This window comes from Dermacentor albipictus, chromosome 2 (genome assembly GCF_038994185.2).
Source record: "Dermacentor albipictus isolate Rhodes 1998 colony chromosome 2, USDA_Dalb.pri_finalv2, whole genome shotgun sequence".
NCBI lineage: Eukaryota > Metazoa > Arthropoda > Arachnida > Ixodida > Ixodidae > Dermacentor > Dermacentor albipictus.
In genome coordinates, this window is record NC_091822.1 from 54,808,468 (window position 1) to 54,828,479 (window position 20,012).

Consider the following 20,012-nt stretch of genomic DNA (forward strand, 5'->3'; position numbering starts at 1 on the left):
CTTGCGAATTGTAAGGGGGAGGGAGGGTGGGAGGTCAACCTAGAATTGAAGCCGGCCTAGATTCGAAGAAATATGTTAATTGAAATTGGGGAATGTGATCATGGCATAACTGTGCACCGAATGCGCCCTAGCCCTAAAAGGGAGCATCTCTGAAGGAATTGCACCAGTGTCACGCACACACTGGTGCACCTAAGTGGGCAGTTCACTTTCTACTGCGTTTGTGCTCTATTCTGGCCTGATAATGCAGATGTTTAGTGCCTAGGCTTCATTTTAGTAATGCCATAACTGGTGCCTTTTTGTTTACAAGTAATCACACAGTACTGGATATTCATTGCTGTTTTAGCAAGGGAGGTTGAAATCCTGAACCCTGAACATGTCTTGAGGTTCATTTTGAGCATTCAAGATCACCTCATTGAATTGGTGGTGGAAGGCACCTGTGTTTTTGTGTCATGTGGTGGTCCTCGAGTCATTCGCATAAGCCTCAGCTGTCAAGTATTCTAGTGAAACGGTTTTAGAGGTGTTGCAGAACAAAGAGAAGCTTGCAGGTCTTGGCTTCTGCAAAGCCTCGCAGATCTGAAAATATATCTTTTATTCCTGGCAGCCAGAGTATACCCGAGTAGAGATGCGAGGTTCCTGTGTGCTCCCGTTCTGCACAGTGTCCCCGTACGAGATGGGCATAGTGGACCGGCAGCCATCGTCACGCGTCAAGAGGGGCCTGATGCTCATGTCCAAGATCCTGCAGAACATTGCCAACCACGTGGAGTTTAGCAAGGAGCAGCACATGCTGCCCTTCAACGACTTCCTGCGTGCCAACTTTGAAGCCGGTCGCAGGTCAGGAACACCTTCGGCTGTCGACATTCTCGGACGCCCAGGATGCCGTCCGGGGCGTCTCTTAGGTGTAGACATTTGCTGTAGCGCATCAAATGTCAACATCAAACCGTCATTGACATTGATGCAAAGTTCTGGATGTCCAGCAAAGTTTGTTCGCTGGTGCATAAAGCTATGTAGGCTTGAACACCACTCTAATAACGAAACAACAATGCAAACAACAAGAAAATTTCCAACACACAAGGAACACAGATAAAGAAGACATTGAGTGGATTCAAGAACACTCAAACCTCACTATATTGGACAACTATGAGATAGAACAAAGTAAACCTGAAATCTTTCTTGTCGATATCGGTGTGTAATGAATATATGCTTATAACGAATATCAGATAGAGTGAAAGTATTTTCGTGTCAGATGTGAGTTCGTTCTGACAAGGTTCGACTGTGTCAGCGTTTTGCTTTTCTTTGTGCTGTTGTGTTGTCACTAATGCTTGCCGACCAGCTCCACTGCCCGTTTCATGCGCTCAAGGAATTTGTGGGGCAGTGCTTACCAGGGCACATGCCGCTGCTGCAGATGGGTGATGCAGATCACGTCGGACTGCGAGTCGGTGGAGCCCGGCAGCCACAGCATGTCGTTTGTGAGCGACGCCAACGTGCACGCCCTGCACCGGCTGTTGTGGAACCACCAGGAGAAGATCGGGGACTACCTGTCGAGCTCGCGGGACCACAAGGCGGTCGGGAGGCGCCCCTTCGACAAGATGGCCACCCTGCTGGCCTACCTGGGGCCGCCCGAGCACAAGCCCATGGACTCGCAGTGCGTTTGCTTGTGGCTTCACTCTTGCTCTTGCAGGCTTCTCTGAGGGACAGTCTGCTGGAATGCCCTGGTTGCATGTTGACTTTGTGTGTACAGCGCATATCTTTGACTGAAAGATGGGAACACGAAGATGCGACGACGAGTGTCTTCTTGTTCTTGCCTCTCCGTTAAACGACCGTGCTTTACACATAATGGGGCTCAGTACCAACTAACCTAATCAGTTATGCTGCATGTTTATGCATCTGGTTTCAGTCTCTGAGAATTGGAAGCTGGATGCATGAAAGTGGTTACAGCACCCTAGGGCAAGGCAAGATTTGGCTTCTGGGAGGGGATATTTGAGAACAAATTTCTGTCCCTGCAATACAGTATAGGTCAGTATAGACCTGTAGTAGAGATGCGGCCTGCATGTTTTAAGCAAACAGGCATAGCACAGGCCAAAGGAGCATTCAAACACTTTGACACTCCTGTTCTTCGTTGTTCATAGCTGTGAGCACCGGACTTCGCAAGGTATCTTTTGAAAACTTGGCCACTGCTTGCTTTCTAAAAAAAAAGCTTGATGCCAGTGGAGTTTGCAGGAGTTTTTTGCTGATGCAGAATAAGATGGCCCTGTGGCTGTACCGTCACGATTTCATGCTCTGCAGCTTGTCTGTTATGCAAGATGCTAGAGATGCATACATCCACACCAAAACAAAAAGTTAAATTCTGTAAACTAATTTACTGCTGAGTTGAAGGTTCTCTATCTGAACCGATGTGTGTGTCATTAATTGGAAATGTAATTGTTTATGTTGACTTAGTGAATGGCATTGTCCCACTTTTTACTGATGATGTTCAGGGACTGACTACAGTGCTCCAGCTTTATACTTATCGCCAAGACAAACCTGCTGTATCAAAGTTATTGTTCGCAATCCTGTGTCACTTGTGCAAGTAGTAGCAAAAATTGTGGAAAACAAGAAAAGCTGAAGGCAATATTCACCCATCATAAAAGAAATGATGCTACATTCTTAAACAGACCAACTATATACTGTTTAATACTTGGCGTGCAACATTGTGGGAGCTATGCAAGAAGTTTGGTAATGAAAATGTCTCATTTCGTGGCCAAGTTTCGTGCTCACACATGTTTGCGCAAGCCAGTGTGAAAAGAAATGAAAGATTTGAAACGGAAAACAAGGGAAAACAAAATGATCTAAACCAATGATGTATTAAAGGGGCCCTAAACCACTTTATATTGAAGAGCAGAAATGCATTTGAAGTTAAAATGGCTATTTCAGAAATGCTTTCCCCCAAAAAGTACTTTAATGCATTGAGCAGAAGCAGAGTTACTGGCAGTGAAACACCCTCTTCGCTGTGCTACCGTTCCTTCTTCAATGCCTTGCACTGCGAAGGCTACGGCGGAGTGTGGCGGGCCAACAACGCTCCACCTTCTAAATGTCACCATGGCGCGCAGTTCAGATTTGCTTTTGGATGTTCGCATAGACACCACTACCGATTTTGACGCCTAAGACGCGTGAAACGCGGTTGTCCTCGGCGAGCTGCAGCAAGCTCAGCCAGTGGACTCATCGTAACACCCCGCGGCAGCTGCGGTATCTATGTTACGTAGCAGATCGGAGCTACATGCAACTGTAGTGTGTGAGTGCAGCGTTTGGTTTGTGCACAACAGGGCTTGAGTGCGCGCGTGAGCTCATATTCTTCAGTATGGCCATGCTAGTGGTGCAGACTGGTTTTGTCCTTCACCAGCTTGACCGTCAGATTGCAGCCGCATCTAAATTGTGCATATTGAAGGGCTGTCAATAAGTTTGCCAAAGCATCTAACCAGGAGTGGCCAGGAGTGAGCACGTGCTGCCAAGCATGCGTGCAGTCTAATCTTAAGATTCGTGCAGTTCGAGGCTTGTTAAGCGTTCAAAACTAGTCGAAATTAGCGAGACCTGCTGGCTAAGACACTTATAAGCAGGGTGGCCAACGTTTAATTCCTACGCAGGTAGCTGCAGCCGAGTGTACGTGAGCAGACAATAGTCAGCTTCTTCCGGAAGTATGTAATTATTATCGAAATTCAAAAGCGCATTTTCGCTTGCTTCAGCCCGTTTATTAAACTGCATCAATAAATATGCACAGTAACAGTAGCAGGAAGCGCACTGATCCAGACACCCTTCTTGATGGACGTCAGCTATTGGCCATTAGCAGCCGTGTATGGGAATTTGCTTTATTACGAACTAAAGCTTCCTGAAGAGAATGAGGAGCATGCTTCTGTTGAAAAAAGAGCGCTTGAGAGAAAGGGGACTGTGCACTTCGCGTGCAAGCTCCATGCACCATATATGACAGCAAAACTTGGCTGAGGTGTTCACAGCAGCGTGTGGTATCCACAGACTGTGTTTTTTCACGAAGCCTAAGGGCTAGTTCGGGACCCCTTTAACAGCCATATAACACAATTTATTCATTTTTGAGGATTAAATGTTTCTTTTTTTCCCACTTATTACTAAGTCTAAATAAGCAGTTTCATAATGTAATTGCCGATGACAAACATCAGACTATTTCTTGGTACGAACATAGCTACGGCAAGAAGTCTTGCTAGCCTCGATAATGTTGCATGCAATGTACAAACAGAGTAGTACTATAGTGCTGCCCTGTTGGCTAGTTGTTCACATAAGAACATGACAAAACGTTGACAGCATAATGACGTGATGGGTATGCTATGCAGACAGGCTACACGCTAAGGCATTATGTTCGTTGATTCTTCACAAATTCACACACAATTCACACAAGTTCACAAATTTTTGCAGGACTTTACCTTGTGCAGGAGAAAGTGCAGGAGAAAAGAAAGCTTTAAAAAAAAGATCAATCTAGTAATGAATCTAGTAAAAACAAGGGTACAAAGGTAATGGAGTGCCGCAAACCTCCATTGCAGGTGGAGCAGTATGGACATGACGAGCACCAAGTTCGAGGAGATCATGTCCAAGCACAACATGCACGAGAAGGACGAGTTCAAGTCCATCAAGTCGCTCAACATCTTCTACCAGGCGGGCACGTCACGTGCTGGAAATCCGGTCTTCTACTACATTGCCCGCAGATACAAGTGAGTCTGCCACCTTGTTGTGTCTTCTTGCATTTGCTTACAGCACCTTTGTTTGGTCCTCTAGCCTTTCTTGAGTACATGCATAATTTGGACAATAATAATAACAAAAAAGGCTGGATTGGTTGGTTGGTTATCAAAGTGTGAAAAGGACAGAGCAGGGACAATGGAGTCTGCATTAGTATGCCATCCTCTGCGGTGTCCTCTGCTTGTCACTGTTGGTCAAAGATAAAGTCCATGACGCAAGCCATGTGCTTTGGTGCTCTTAAAGCAAATAGCTTTCTTTAGCTCTCTTGGCCATTTTCGTGGGTGGTTGGAGGTCTGTGATGGTCAATGATCAGTTGTTGGACTCAGCAAGGAAAATGTCCGTTCACGCTTTCTTTCTCACTTGCTCTTTCTCTCCTTCACTTGTTCGTTTGGGCTGCAGTTGAACCCGACTATATTGAACCCGTTTACATCAAATTATTCTTTATGTCGAACAATTTCTGAACACGGCATAGTTACAATAAGTATATATAGCAAAAGTTAGTTGCGCTTACATTGAACAAAAATAGCAGTGACTCCTGATATATAGAACGTAATGTAAAGTGCCCTCAGAAGTTGGCTTTCCCTTGCGGCAGGGGGGAAACCCGCTGCCGTGGATCCATCAAACCGCTCTCCTTACCATGACCGCGCTGCGTCGAGCGAGCCGTCAACACCCGCCTGCAAAAAATGATCCTGGCTCGCCCGCAGCGCTTGCTCAGACAGCCAATCGGAGGCTCCTGTGCCCTCATTGTGCAAGATGGCGCAAGTGCGAGGTGTCTCGCTGCTTTTCAGGTTCATTGTGTTTGCACCTTATGGGCCTTCTCCCGCAGTGTTGCCTTGAAGCTCGAAATCTTAAATCGGGTCGAATGAGGTAAGAAGTCGGATGCCCCACAGCGTGCAAGATTCCGAGGGGCACTCTCAGCACGATCTTGAAGTACAAGGTGAAATTAGGGCTAAAGCGGACAAACTCGCGACTCGGTGCCCGTGGCACCTGAAGCGTATGCATGGCCGCGTACAAGTGGGTCATCGGAAATTGCTTCAGATGTGCTGGCTTCCACATGCCCGATGATGATTGTAACTTCTGATGAATGCGACGAAGCCGTTGCTGGTGTTGCCGAAGTTTGGAGCGAGCTGTCAGAATTTCCGGGAGCCGTTCACGATCATATCAACAGTTGACAAGTTTGTGAGTGCACGTGATAGTGTCGCGACCACGGGAGAGCCCGCAAACGAAGGCTGCTGACATCGTACCGAGTACAAATGAAAGTGGGCACAATGAAGAAAGCAACGACGGTCCTTTGCCCACATCCTCCGAGGTGATGGGTGCACTTGCACTAGTCCGGTGCTTCTGCACGAATGTAGAAGGTTACGGCTTCAGCTGCTCTGACTCCTTAGACAATGTGGAGAAGCGCATGTGTTGCGGGCAGCGAAATTACCCGAGCTGAAGAAAGTACAGGACTATTTCATGTGGAACTAAGCTATTTTCATCAATAAAGTGATTTTATAAATGGTATGTGCTTTTATGACATGCAATTCTTTAGCAGGCTTATATCGAATTATGCTCTGTATCGAACTGATATGCGTTTTTTTGCGAGTTGGATATAGCCGTGTTCGACTCTATTTGCTTGCTAGCCTTACACGAGTGGGTAATATGGGAGGTTACGTTCCGGCAAATTTCGTTGATGCGCAGTTGATGTACAGTGACATTTCGGTGTCGAGACATACGAAATGCATTGAATCCTGTGGGCATTCGCCGGGGATACAAAAATATTTAGTTGTCACGATAATTTTATTGTCATGAGACTTCGTTATGTGGGTTTTGACTGTATGCTGGAAATTGTTACATGCTTTCTAGGGAGTATTCTACTGCAAGAATTTGTCATATTGGTTGGTTATTGGCAGAGAAAGAAATGTTTGCAAGTGTCACGAACCCGCAATTTCGGGAGGTGAGCTTCTCTGCCAACACGTACACTCTCACCACTTGCCCTTGTCTAGCCTCCACATGCAAAGTTACTTTCCTGCATTCTCCTATACTGGAGCCGGAGGATCGTCTCACATACGTGTACATGTCACGGTCTCTGCCTTCTTTTTCTTTTTTTCTTGAGTCATAGCTGCATAGCGCACTTCCAGTGACAGTCTCGTGTGTGAGCCCGCGAGCTGTTGCGTTTGTTTCGTTTCGTTCCGTGCATGATCAAACGAACTGTGCCCAAGAGCACCTGCATTGTTGTGTGGCTGCTTCTGCGAAATGGATCCTTCGGTGTGCACACATTTGGAGAGACTCGCCCGGCTCGTGGATCCTTACTGCGTTGTTGTACCGCTGGCACCAGACTAGCAATTTGATAAGTGAGTTTCACATGAACACTGAAGCAGACGTGAGCCGAACAAAGAGCGTGATCGTGTGCTGGGACAAGGTAGAAAATGACATAGTTTTGTTTTCTGCGCGCACACGTGCCTGACGAAATGGAAGTACATGTCTCTTTGAACGGTACGAAGTAAAACAAAGACACGCAGGCATTCGATTTGTAGGTTTTGTTATTTCTCTAAACTTTCATTCATCTACTGAAGCCACAGATCGGATGAATAACTGCTGTTGTGTTGAATAATTCTTAAAGTCGTGCGTCACTTTGAGTGACGTCTCAGCACTGCAAATTAGGTAGGCACACCAGTGCAAATGACGTTGACTCTCTGGCTGGGAGCACGGCGCTCGTGAGAAGGCTGCACATTGTTGGTTAGAAATTTACATTGCAGATACAATCAATACTTCACCAACACAATTGTTGGTGCGCATTGTATGCATTGGGCTTGTCAGCTCAAAATGGCCTGGCCTGGTAACGGGCCCTCTTTCCTCAGTGGGTTTGTGAAATGATTTTACAGAACAAGTTAGCAAAATCTCTTAAGCTAAGAAGCATGCATGTACTCTTATTATTCAGAAATGTGAACTGTAATACCGAGTGCTCTGTTGCTGAGCTTGAGTTTGCATGTGTGATCCCTGTCTGCGTTGGCATTATTCCATTAGAAGTGGAATGAAGGAATGCGATGCCTGTGGCTTGTGTACTCAATAACTAAAGGTCTGCTTGGGTTTTGCAGGGGCCCAAGCGGCTTGCTGAATACTGAATGCAAACCTCTTGTGTACCCCAATCTAAAACTGTCCACCAAGTGGTTCAAGTTAGTCCTGTATCCTCCATTGCACTGGATGTCGAAGCCCAGTGCACCACAATATAATGTGATTATCAGTGCTGAAAGGTGGGAAAAGTGTTGAGAGTGTTTAGTTCTTTGTTTGTATGGTGCATTTTCTAACGGGCTGCTTGCTGATTGTGCGAAATACATGCAGAAAACTGGTGTAACTCCTTTCTAAGATATCCTCTGCCCTTAGGAATTGCATAATTATGCCTGCCTCCTACCTAAACAATTGTAAACCTGCCGAAGTAAACAATACTTGTCATACCGTGTGTTTCAGAATTGGGGAGACCAATGGCGACCTGCTCATCTACCATGTTATCCTCACTCTGAAACCCTTCTGCCACAAACCGTTCGAGCTCATTGTTGACTTCACGCACACCTGTGCTGACAACCGATTCAGGGTGAGCTGTCCCATGCTTGAAAGTTGAAGAAATAAGTTTTGCAAGGCTTTCAGATTATTGATAAAGCACAAGCTTAATGTGAATGTGACAAATGTGTCTCATTTCTCTCAGTAGCAGTTATTGTCGCACACCCGAAGAAAGGTAAACTACATAAAATGTTATGAGCTGTGGTAAAATTAGGATGAGACATAGAGAAGTGCATCATGCAGACCTTGTTTTGCCTGTCCTTGCATGTGCATGTTACTTTTGCAGAGCTCCAGCTCTGTCAGTTTCCTGAAACACGTGTCTAACTACTCATAGAATGGCCTCACTGTTAAAGGGTGTCGCCTCACAAATCTTATGCCATGAATTCAAGTACAAGTGGAGTTAGAGGTAGGTATCACACCGACGTGGGGATTTCTCTGTCTCCATTAGTGCTTGGGAAGCTACACAACAAGTATGGGAAAAGGGCAAGACCCCAGCCAAAGGGTTTCTTTCTTTTTTTTTTTTTCTTAACAACGCTGCTTGTGACTCAGGCAGGTGCGGTGCTTGGGCACCTAGAGCTACGTCATTTACAGAGACCAATCTGCGCACGTGGTTGTCTGATTGTCTCGCCAAAAATAGGGCTCGTAGCGGCACTTTGTGGCGGCCTGCGGTATCTACGCTGTGCAGCACGTCAGTGCAACCTTAGAGGTCATGCTCGGCAGACGCAGCTATGCGCAGCCGGCATGTGTAGACCGCTGGTACAAAGATGAAGTACTTTTCTTGGCCTTCATGAGACCACAGACAAGTATATTTAATTTATTTAACTTAACAATGAAAGGATTACTGAGCATCTTCTCTCGATCATAAAATCAGCCAGTAACAGTTGGTGGGCTAGGCTGCTTGCAACGTAGCTGCATGACGCTGTGGCGAAAGAAAGAGCGAGCAATTTTTGCTACTGTTCTTGATGCGAGATTGTTAATTCCCTGCTACATGCAGTGCAGTTATATTTGGCTCACACGTTCACACATCTACAGATCAGCAGCGTTTCCTTATTATGCTCAAAAAGGTGTTTCAGGCCCCTTTTAAGAATGGGCGCTGCTTACCTCCTTTTGGCACTGCAATGTGAAAGCAGAGTTCTGCTGTTTCTTCTCACCGTAGTGGTGGATGCCACTCTCCTGTACTCCTTTGCTCATTGTTGGTTCACTTTGCTGTTGAGTGTCGGGACAACTTGTTTCTGTGCACAATCGCCGCTGCAACCCAGCATTCTTGCGAGTAATGGAAACAGAGAGTTGGTAAACGTGCAACAGTCCATGGTCGAGGCTGATTGCTTGGCCAGTTTGGTTTCTTGACCACCTATAGCCTCTTGACTGCTCCCCCATTCCACAGACGGAGTTCCTACAGAAATGGTTTGTGGTGTTGCCGGAGGTGGCGTACGAGAAAGTTCAGGCTGCTTACGTGTACAACTGCAATTCGTGGGTGCGGGAGTACACCAAGTACCATGACCGCATCCTGGCACCGCTCAAGGGCAACCGCAAGCTGGTGTTCATGGACACCCCGCAGCGGCTGCACGAGTACATTGAACCCGACCAGCAGCGCCTGCCAGGTGCCACCCTCGCCTTGGACGAGGACCTCAAGGTGTTCAACAACGCCCTCAAGCTCTCCCACAAGGACACGAAGGTTGCCATTAAGGTCGGTGCTCGCAGACGCACGTTCTTTGAACCGGATTGGGAGAGCGCGGTTTTCCCCACCCCCCACCCTCCCTGCAGCGAGCATGTTCTGACAGGATCGGTGACAGTTGGTGTGGTAGCACCACCTGTGACACATCCCGTCAGAGTGTGTCACATTTCCCTCATAACTTCTGCAATGTGACTTCCATCACACCTTCCATCACTCTTATCAGATTCTAACCTGACCTTCCCACAGGCAGTGTTACCACATGTACCGTATCTACTCGCATAATGATCGCACTCACGTAATGATCGCACCACGAACTTGTTGCAGCGATATGTCATGTGCCAAGTCTAGCTAATGATGATCGCGCTTACCATCTGTCGAATGCCACGCGAACGACTCTTGAAGACATACCAAGCGGTCTGCACGTACCACACATTCTTAAGCAGATGCTCCATTTCATTCCTTTCATCACTTTCCGCACTTCCATGAAAAAAAAAATATATCTACAACCAAACTTACCTTGGCTTTATTATTTGTAGGTTTCATAATGGTTTTGGTCAAGAACAATAACAAAAAAGGCGCTTTTCGATTCTTCTCGTCTGCACTCGTGGGCACGCAACAAATCACGAGCGACAACGATAGTGGCCACGTTTACACTGATACGTTAGCACTGTACCCTGTTCATACACCGACGCTTGTAACACAGCTAAGATATTCGCCTGCCCTTTGTGGAAATGTGCAGTATTAGGATAGTAGTAAGGACAAATAGTACCGCAGTTTCCGCAGCATGCCCGCCATGTGCTTCTATGTCACTGGCGGCTATGCACGCCCACCTCTGTTTCTGCCCCTCAAAGTGGACATGGCTATGTTATTGTCGCAAGCTTGCCGATATTTATGATGTTATTCATTACTGACACGGAAGAAACTGTTTCAATGCGCGTAATGTACTTGCGAGAAAAAAAAAAAAAATCGCGTTCGGCTTGCTCTGCCGGTTGCCATTTTTGTTTTGGTGCCCTGCACTGTTCAACGGCAGCCGCCTGCTTGCTGACTTGTTGTCATCCCACAGCAAACATGGGATGAAAAAACAAATTTTTCTTTTCTTTTGCGGCAAATTTAACCCGTGTAATGATCGCACCCCTGAATTTGCTTCAATTCTTTTGACAAAAAAGTGCGATCATTATGCAAGTAAATATGGTAGTTAGGATAGCGATTTTGGCGAGTTGGTCTAATTGGGTGGTTAGTGCAAAGATGTACAAACACAAGCACTGACTACCCAGATAATTTTATTGGTCAAAGAACATATATATCAACATAGTTGAAAAGGTTATCGAACACGATATCGCAGACATGTGGCAGTATTGGCAGACCCAATAACCAGCGGCAAAATTTGCAAAAAATATGTGTAGCAAAAATAATTATTAGTCCAAAAAATACCAATTTAAACACCGGTTCGAAAGAGCAAATTCTTCATAGCGTAAAATCACTGAAGGTTGAATTATGCAACTGTCGCCACAATGTTTTTATACAATCACTGACGGATTTTTCAGGCTCCAAAAATTTGGACTTGATAGATATTCCAGACTTCGTAAATGCATTGTCAGGGTTCCCGTAGAGCTAATGCAGTAGTACGATCAATTTTTCGGACGAATTTAGGCCCCAAAATTCAATTTTCCTAAATAAATCGCTTGTTCCGAGCCACATTACTTGATCTTGGAGGCTGCCATGTTGGATTTTCTGCTGGCTTGGCCAGGTTTGGCCTCCAGTGGCTCGCTCTATAGCCTCTATGATTGGGAGGCACACTATCAATAAAGAGTGCGCATCATTCTTTCATCTCGGAGGCCATGCCCACTCTATCATAATTCCTATCAGACACCCACCAGATCTTCTGACAGGTAGTGATACCATGGTAACACCACCTGTGGTAACTTCCCATCAGACCTCCTCACACTGCCACGAGAATGTCTGACAGGTGACCTCTATCAGATCTATCATCAGGGGTTTTATGTGAGGAGTGGGCACAGGAATGTGTTTGAAATGAACAGGGTTAAAAAAAAATACAACGGCAGCGGGAAAGGCCATTCCCGTCCTTTGACGCCTGAACCAAGGATCAAGCTTTAGTGAGTGACAAAGGGGGCATGTGGAGGTGAGTATGAATGAGAGTGAGCACAGGTCAACACGACTACAAACAAGTCGGTCACAGTGAATACACGAGTTAGAACTTGAGTGATGGGGCACGAGTCGTAGGCGCCTGTGTGAGTGTCGACAAGTGCGAGTGAACACAGGTGCAAGCGAGTACAAAGCCCGCGAGAACGAGTGAGTATGAGTGAATATCTGCTTATTCTGCTGGCCTATGCCTGACAGACACCCGTGTGTGACGTCACTTTCCGCCGAAAATATGGGACAAGAGTAGGAGACAAAATGCTTTCTCTCTTGTCCTGCATTTTCTGCATCAAGTCCCACCATGCAACCATAGCAAATTGGCCAACTTTCAAACTTGGATGAAAGTGCTCACGCTTGTGTGTGTCGCCTGTTTTTTTCTTTTAAGAGCTGCCAATAAAAATGGGAACACATGTAATGTGTACTGTACTCTCAGCTCCTTTTATGCAGGTACCATGGGTTCTTAGTTACCTGATCTCTAAGGTCACTCCAACACCAAAGCTAGCATTGACAGCTGGAGTGTGGCGCTCATTATTTCATGTGAAAACAGCAGCACGGCTTCAAGTGCAATATGAATGACGAGAAGGTGGGAAACACCATAAGGTTGTAGAGGAGGCAGCATTTGATTGCCGACAATACCATACTCACAAGACGCATTGCAAAACCTTCTTCTTGGAAAAGATTTGCAAGATGCCTTCTAATGCTAGAGACATTCCATGCCCTCCATAAAAATAATTGCGGAGCCCCTCTAACAGGCTTTGTCTTACGGGCAGTTGTGGCACATTTATTCATCGAGGGCTCATTGCAGAGGCAGGTCTTCCTAAGCCCCCAGTGCCTTTTCAGTGCATTGTAGCAAGCACGTCATGAACATATATAAATTATTTATTTATTTCGAAAATGACATACAAATACGAGCCTGCCCAAGCCAACAATGGGCTTGTGGGGCAGCGCTCGGCAGAATGTTCACCTGCTGCTGTTTTTTTGCCACTGCTGCATGTGACGGATGTTCCGTGCCCTTTGCACCCTGCAGGTAGGTCCAACAGCCATCCAGGTGACCTCTGCTGAGAAGACGAAAGTGCTCAGCCACTCGGTCCTCCTGAACGACGTCTACTATGCTTCCGAGATTGAGGAGGTTTGTAACCTTGCAACCAACACAATGACACTAGAAATGACGGTGGGCCAACTTGTGAGCTGGTCACTTGAATAGTACAGTTGCAGCTGCAATAACCAGAGGCCACAGTATTATGATTTGAGCATTGTCGAACCCACTTATAACTATACCGGTTGTAACACTATATCGGTTGTAGCAATCGGAAGCTGCGGCACCATCAACTTTTGTATGTTTTTCATGGTGAAATAATTCGCGTGCTACAATGCCCCGATGCCGTATTATCGGTAATAACTATGAATTCTGGCTGCTGGATGTCCAAGCAGAAAGGTAGAAGAATGCAAAATCCTTGAAAAGGAACAAAGAAAACAATAACATCAAGGCATTGCACACAGGCCGCTGCTTCAACAGCCACCTCTTCGCTCATTTTGCAGCCATCTCCGCGCGCCTCTCCCCCGTTGCCCTTCCACCCCTCCAAATACGAATGGGCTGCGTCCATAGCTCTGCGCTGCCCCACCCTGCGAAACAGGAATGGACCGCGCCAACTGCGCTGCTCACAGATTGCTCGCATGTTGCTCGCTGGCTCCTTGTTCAGCGCAGTACTACAAACAGCTTAATTGCTTGCGTTCGTCTTTGTTGGTTGCATTGAAATTGTTCCTGGCCATGCGGTTTCTCAGCCTCGTTTGACTTCCTGCCGAAACGGAAGATCGCTGATCGTTCTTCTGATCATCAGCAATGCACAATGTTGCCAATGAAAAGAAAGCGCACAGTTTTAGATTAGGAAACGTAAGTGCTTCTAACTGATGAGGGAATCGTTGTGAACATGCTTGCGCCAGACAGTGATGCCGACGATGGCAGCGATGACGCAGTAGGGCAAGCTGCCTCAGCATTGTCCTCACATGAGGGCCGGCAAATGGTTCAGTCCCTCCGGTGCTTCGTTTTCGCAAGCAAGCTTCCGTTGCACTGTGTGGAGCACCTGGATGCCTTGGAGAAGGATGTTGGCGAGCTTCGCGTAAAGCATGCTAGGCTGGTGGACATAGGGTTTTCCTGTGCAAGCCTGTGAGAAGTAAGTACGTGGCAAGATGCTTGCGGCGCTTTTGACTCAGCATTTCTTCTAGATTTCTCAAGCTGACAGGGCTTGCAGGGATACCACACGGTTGCACTTTCCGGATGTATTTTTTACATGCGATTATACTTTGGAATAGTTAAGTTGTCAGCTTCAAGTGAGGCAGTTCCACACCTCGCCTCAAGCCAAGCAAGGTGCGAAACATTGTATTGTTTCTTTTCTCCTAACCCACTCCCCTCTGTAATGCTATTGGCCCTGAGGGTACTACAAGTAAATAACTAAATAAATAAATAAATATATTTGAATAACAAACAAACAAAAAGAAACATTGTGCTTTGGAGGTGACATGGAGCTTCCTTTTTGTCTGTGGTTTCGTCGACGTCAGCGTCTCTTTTGCGCGTACCACTCTTACTGTGCGGTGCTATGGGCCAAGAGCCAACAGCAATGTTTTCATGCATAACCCACGCAGTGACAACTGATAAATCTATGGAATGGTTAATTTTGGGGCTTTCACAATAACGATCTTTCAAGATAACTAATCATTTGCCGTCGTCCCCTGAAGTTTGTTATAGGGAGATTTCACTGTACTGAGGTTCTAAATACATGGTGTTCTATGGACCAGAAGTTATAAAAAGTTAAAAACTTTATTATATTGAGGATTTTGTTATGTTGAAATTCGTTATATAGAGGTTTAACTGTATAAGGAAATTTAGATATAATGAAGCAAATTGCTGATTTTACCAACTTCATTATATCAAGGTTTAACTGTGTTGAAGTTTAACTGTATCTTTCTTTGTGAATTTGGGTGCATTGATGCACCCAAAGCTTGTATGCTTGTGGAGACCTCTCGAGTGTTTTGTGGAACTACTGTGGGTACTTGCCACTCTTGTTGCCCACCAGCGGTTATGGCGTAGCCTTGCAACTCAAGCTGACGCTGTTTCCTTTGGCAGGTGTGCCTGGTGGACGACAACCAGTTCACGCTGACCATCGCCAACGAGAGTGGCCCGCTGTCCTTCATCCACAACGACTGTGACAGCATCGTCCAAGCCATCATCCACATACGTACGCGCTGGGAGCTCTCGCAGCCTGTGAGTACTGGCTGAACTCTTTCACTGGCATGCCTAGAAAGGTGTGGTTCCACTAGGCCAGCTGTCACCTCCACAGATACTTGCTCTTAATCTCCAGCAAGAATTATGTGGGTATTTTTATTGCTATAGCATAGACACTCCAGGCTCATTTCTGCCGTCGGCATCGCCTTGATGTTCTGTATAAAATCCCAGGGCAGTAGCATCGCCACTGCATGCCATATGCTGTATGTGCAGGTGGAAGCGTGTGAGGTTCAGTCGACGACGATGGATCAATCTCCTGCGTGCGAGGGAGGAAAGCAGGGAGCAAGCGTGACATCTTCCATTGCGTGCAGGGCACTGGGGGAGGGGGGGTTCTACTCCTGTGGCAACTGCTTATGGCGCAGCCCCTATCTTCAAAGTGATCTGCGATGGGGACAGAGTCTAACTATGCCAAGGGCTCATAGCTTCGGGTCCAGTGTGTTCTCACTGCTTAACTCGCGTTGAAGCGAGAGACAGCACAAAGGTCACTTTGCTCGCTGCTGATGCCGGGCTTTCTCATGCGAGCATTTCGACAGTAAGTGTCCGCAGCCATTGAGTGTGATGTGTTCATGTTTGCCTGTGCGTGCGTGACACCATGCGAATGTTTACAACTTTATACAGGCGATAAAACTGCTACCCTTACTTTGTATAGCTGTCTGCTAATTTGCTATCGTAATCAACACTTTGCCTTTCGGGCGAAACTACGACTTTTTATGTCGCAAGGCTAACATCCTGAAAAATAACTTGAGGACCGGTCGTTCACTGTCTTGAGAACTTGCACTGCCATGGCTTAGGGCCTGTTCATTGCCGGTGTTCATTTGTCGTTTTGGAGCTTGTGGCGGTAGCTTTTGTGCAGAGTGGCTTTAAGCTAGTTTCATTGCTGTATCTTTACTCGGCGAAATCGTTACTCTGAGAGAAATCGTTACTAAGTGCGCAACCTCTCCCTGCGGTTCTCGACAGGATTCAGTGACGGTGCACACCAAGATCCGACCCAAGGACGTTCCAGGCACACTGCTCAACATGGCCCTGCTCAACCTGGGCAGTTCAGACCCCAACCTGCGGACTGCTGCATACAACCTCCTGTGTGCGCTTACGGCCACATTTGATCTCAAGATCGAAGGGCAGCTGCTGGAGACTGCTGGTACTGTTTCCTTCTCTTGCCCGAGCGCTGGTTGAGGCACTCTAATCTGTTGGGGAGAGAGGGGCACATCTCTTGATGACACTCGTTTACTCAAAGCTCTCTGATCACACCCATGGTAGCCCCTTGTCTCTTCAACGCTCAGGTCGCTTTAGGCTGTCTCTCTCACTAGCCTGAGCCTCGTGTCTGCGGGCTTCCTTGGTGCCACATAGCCCTTACCGACGTTACAGTCGACTGGTTGCTTTCGTGCACTCCAGAGTGCTCTTGTGGTGCGGTTTACACTCGGGTGGTTGAAATCGAGCGCTCTGAATACATTCAACTGGTTCATACAGAACTGCTTCAGCTCGGACTTTCACCTTTCTCGGACTTTCACAGGTACTTTCACCTTTGAACTGGGAGTGTGACCGAGATTTGACAGAATCTTAATCACATGGTTGCTTCGTTTGCTCTGGAAGCAGCTGAACATTCGGCTGGAGGACGCTTGCAGTACAAGCGGAAGTATAAGGCGAGAGAGAGAGAGAGTCAGATATTCTAACCACTAGACCATGCCGGAAATATAAGGCAAAATTCACATATAAGGTGCGGAGGGATGACATTGAGGTTAAGGATTCTGGGAAAAAAAAACCTTATGTTTGAATAAACACCATATTTTTTCTTGTGTCAGTGCCTCGCGTCACTTCATTCTTTGTGGCACTGTGGGGTTCCCGGCATAAGACCAGATAGTATGCAGTAATGATCTGGCAGTCGCATGTCAGTTGTGAACACCAGTTGAAAATTTTAATTGGTACATTCTAAAAGAAAGTATGTACGGTGACTGTTCTTCTTGCCTTTCAAGCCCCCTTTCACCCACCGCATTGAACAGGACATCATGCTTTCTTCATTACTAGCGCTGGCCAGATAGCACAGCAGGCGGAAAGAATGGAAAATGATTGAGCCAAAAGAGTAATTGTGTCACACTGGTCATTGCGGGCGTTAACCGAAGTCTTCACCATAACTGATCTGGGGTAAGGAGAAGCGTGGTGTACAATCACAAACCCGTGCACAGACATTCCTCATAACATCTTTGCAAAACAAACTGGGTGATTTTCATGGCAGTTATATGATTGATTCTAAATCAAAGTCGCCATGCCCTGTACCTGTGGGTGGGCATAGTGTCATCCTCTCCTCTGTCACGTGCAGGTCTGTGCATCCCGTCTAACAACACCATCTTCATCAAGCAGATCAGCGAGAAACTGGCGACCAATGCATCACACCTTACGCTGGAGTTTCTGGAAGAGTGCATCCAGGGCTTCCGGGCGTCATCCATTGAGCTAAAGCACTTGTGCCTGGAGTACATGACCCCGTGGCTGCCCAACCTGACACGCTTCTGCAAGCACTCTGATGACAGCAAGCGCCAGCGGGTGGCCACTATCTTGGACAAGCTCATCACCCTGACCATCGAGGAGGTGGAGATGTACCCTTCCATCCAGGCCAAGATCTGGGGAAAGATTGGACAGGTGTCCGACCTGCTAGACATGGTCCTCGACAGCTTCATCAAGGTGAGTGTGCTGCCTGCTCCCGTTTGCTCTACGCTGTAGACGATGCGAAATTTATAGCGTTGTCGTGCGGCTACTTTGTTTTGGGGTTGGGCCCCCTAGGGTTAACATTTTTTGAAGTGCAATTGACAATGATTGCTGCTACGTGGGCCAACATTTTATATCGAGTTGGGCGCACCAGGTTTGCACCACCTTAGTGCACCAGGTGCTGCTAGGCGGGTCTAAAGCACTTGACAAATTTGTCGAATAGGTGTGTCCAAATCGCACCCCCAGCAACTGCTTTCTCGGGAGTAGCGAAAGCTATTGTAAAGCCATGTTATTGTGATGCTGCAAGTACGAAAAGCGATTCCAGGAGCCCGAAACATGTCAGAGTTGCCAAATTGTGGACGTCATCTATATGCTGTAAAAATCATAGTGCGGATACCAGCCTGTGATCACAGTGGACTGGATCTGTATTGAGTAGAGTCATGATCAAAAGTTTCCATGTAGCTGTACTCAAAGTTGATTGAGCTCAGTACAAATCAGACTTGATCACGATTGAAAGGACCCATGCTACATGGGTATAATTCAACAAGTTGTTATGACAGATATGGATTGTGAGAGATGGCCCAAGAGCGAAACAGAAACCGATTTCGAAGGCCCTGTTTTCGCGCTCTGCAAGCACTGGAAATTATTGCAGGTGCTTTGAACACTATTTCTAAGCATGAGGCAAAGTGGGTAGACATGCTCACTTGATTGGCAGTGGCATGCCATTACGCCTAGGCAGTTACTGGGAAGGAGACCGCGCTATGCCCAACAGTAAAGTTCTGCAATCGCAGATGGCGCAAGGAAAACAATTTCCTGAGGCTAACACCCGTGATGGTTCTACATGGTGGTGCTCTCACTTTATACCAGTCGCATTAACCGAGTGTAGAAGAGGTAACAGTCAGTCGGTTTTGTAGCAGAATGGTTACCAAGGGAAAGAAGACTTGATAAGGGGCTGCAGAGAAGTGTTGCTGACCATAAATGGCAAAGCCAGCTAGTCCATAGCACAAAAACTCTAAAACCTGGTTTACAAGCACCTAAAATCCACCTAAAGACCCGCTAAATGCAGAGAACAATCAGAATCACGTTCAAATTATGTTTTATGGCACCTACATAAAGCACGGTGTAAATTCATATGTTGCCTTGAAGACGACAAGTCCACTTGTTGAAGTGTTGGTTCCTGCTTTTAACTTGTTCTCGTTTTGCTCATCATGTAAAAAAAAAAAAGTTACATAGGCAGAAACGTAACCTTTTCTTTTTTTTTTCATCCATAATGGGATAAAAGACGGATTATCAAAACTACTAAGCCCTTCTTTGTGCAAATGTGAAGTGCGGGATGTATTGCAAAGTGAAACTAAATAAAGTTGCTTCTGTGAACTGCAATCACTGCTGGAAATCAGGTTGAACTACCAGGTAGTGAATAAAATTACAGAAAAATGTCCTCTGTTTCATCTTAGTATGGCCGCGCATCCTCTGTGTGTTTTTGTTCGCCGGCATGGCTGGGTTCAGGGTCCATCGGTGCCATCGCTGACCCCGTAGATTTCCATCGTGCCGATCCTGAAAATAATGGTCCGGGCAGCACGTAACTGCAGCAGCGTTTGTAATTTCTTCAGAGACTAGCCTGCACCGTAAGGGTAGCATTTGACATCCCAGCAGATATTATGTTGTTTAACTTGGACTTAACCACACTCAGTTGGCTGAAAACACGCTCGACGTTGAGTCCACGTTGGACCAGTAGCAGCAGTGCTGACAGAGCGGAGATAGCCAACTGCATTTTTGGATGTATTTCACCGGAGCCATTTCACGAGCCCGAATTCCCTAAAGTGCACGTGTGAAAAGGGCAAAGAGTGAAATCGCTGCGAACTGCCGAAACAGCGAAAGCCATAGTTCAGAGGAAGCATGGAGACAGGGAAGAAGTGCGAGGCACGGTGT

The 20,012-nt window shown here is 46.6% G+C and overlaps 1 protein-coding gene across 6 annotated transcripts in view; it reads left to right on the plus strand.

Moving 5' to 3' along the window:
• Positions 1 to 20,012, plus strand: part of Nf1 (neurofibromin 1) — a 175,105-nt gene that overhangs the window by 96,399 nt on the left and 58,694 nt on the right. For 3 of the 6 annotated variants that reach the window (XM_065431661.1, XM_065431662.1, XM_065431664.1), the window contains 9 exons: positions 657 to 831; positions 1,373 to 1,642; positions 4,542 to 4,709; positions 8,185 to 8,308; positions 9,659 to 9,961; positions 13,134 to 13,235; positions 15,228 to 15,365; positions 16,344 to 16,524; positions 17,701 to 18,059. In XM_065431661.1, the coding sequence (XP_065287733.1) occupies positions 657 to 831; positions 1,373 to 1,642; positions 4,542 to 4,709; positions 8,185 to 8,308; positions 9,659 to 9,961; positions 13,134 to 13,235; positions 15,228 to 15,365; positions 16,344 to 16,524; positions 17,701 to 18,059 (1,820 nt within the window). The remainder of the gene's footprint in view (positions 1 to 656; positions 832 to 1,372; positions 1,643 to 4,541; positions 4,710 to 8,184; positions 8,309 to 9,658; positions 9,962 to 13,133; positions 13,236 to 15,227; positions 15,366 to 16,343; positions 16,525 to 17,700; positions 18,060 to 20,012) is intronic. The other 3 variants (XM_065431663.1, XM_065431665.1, XM_065431666.2) reach the window with 1 other exon arrangement.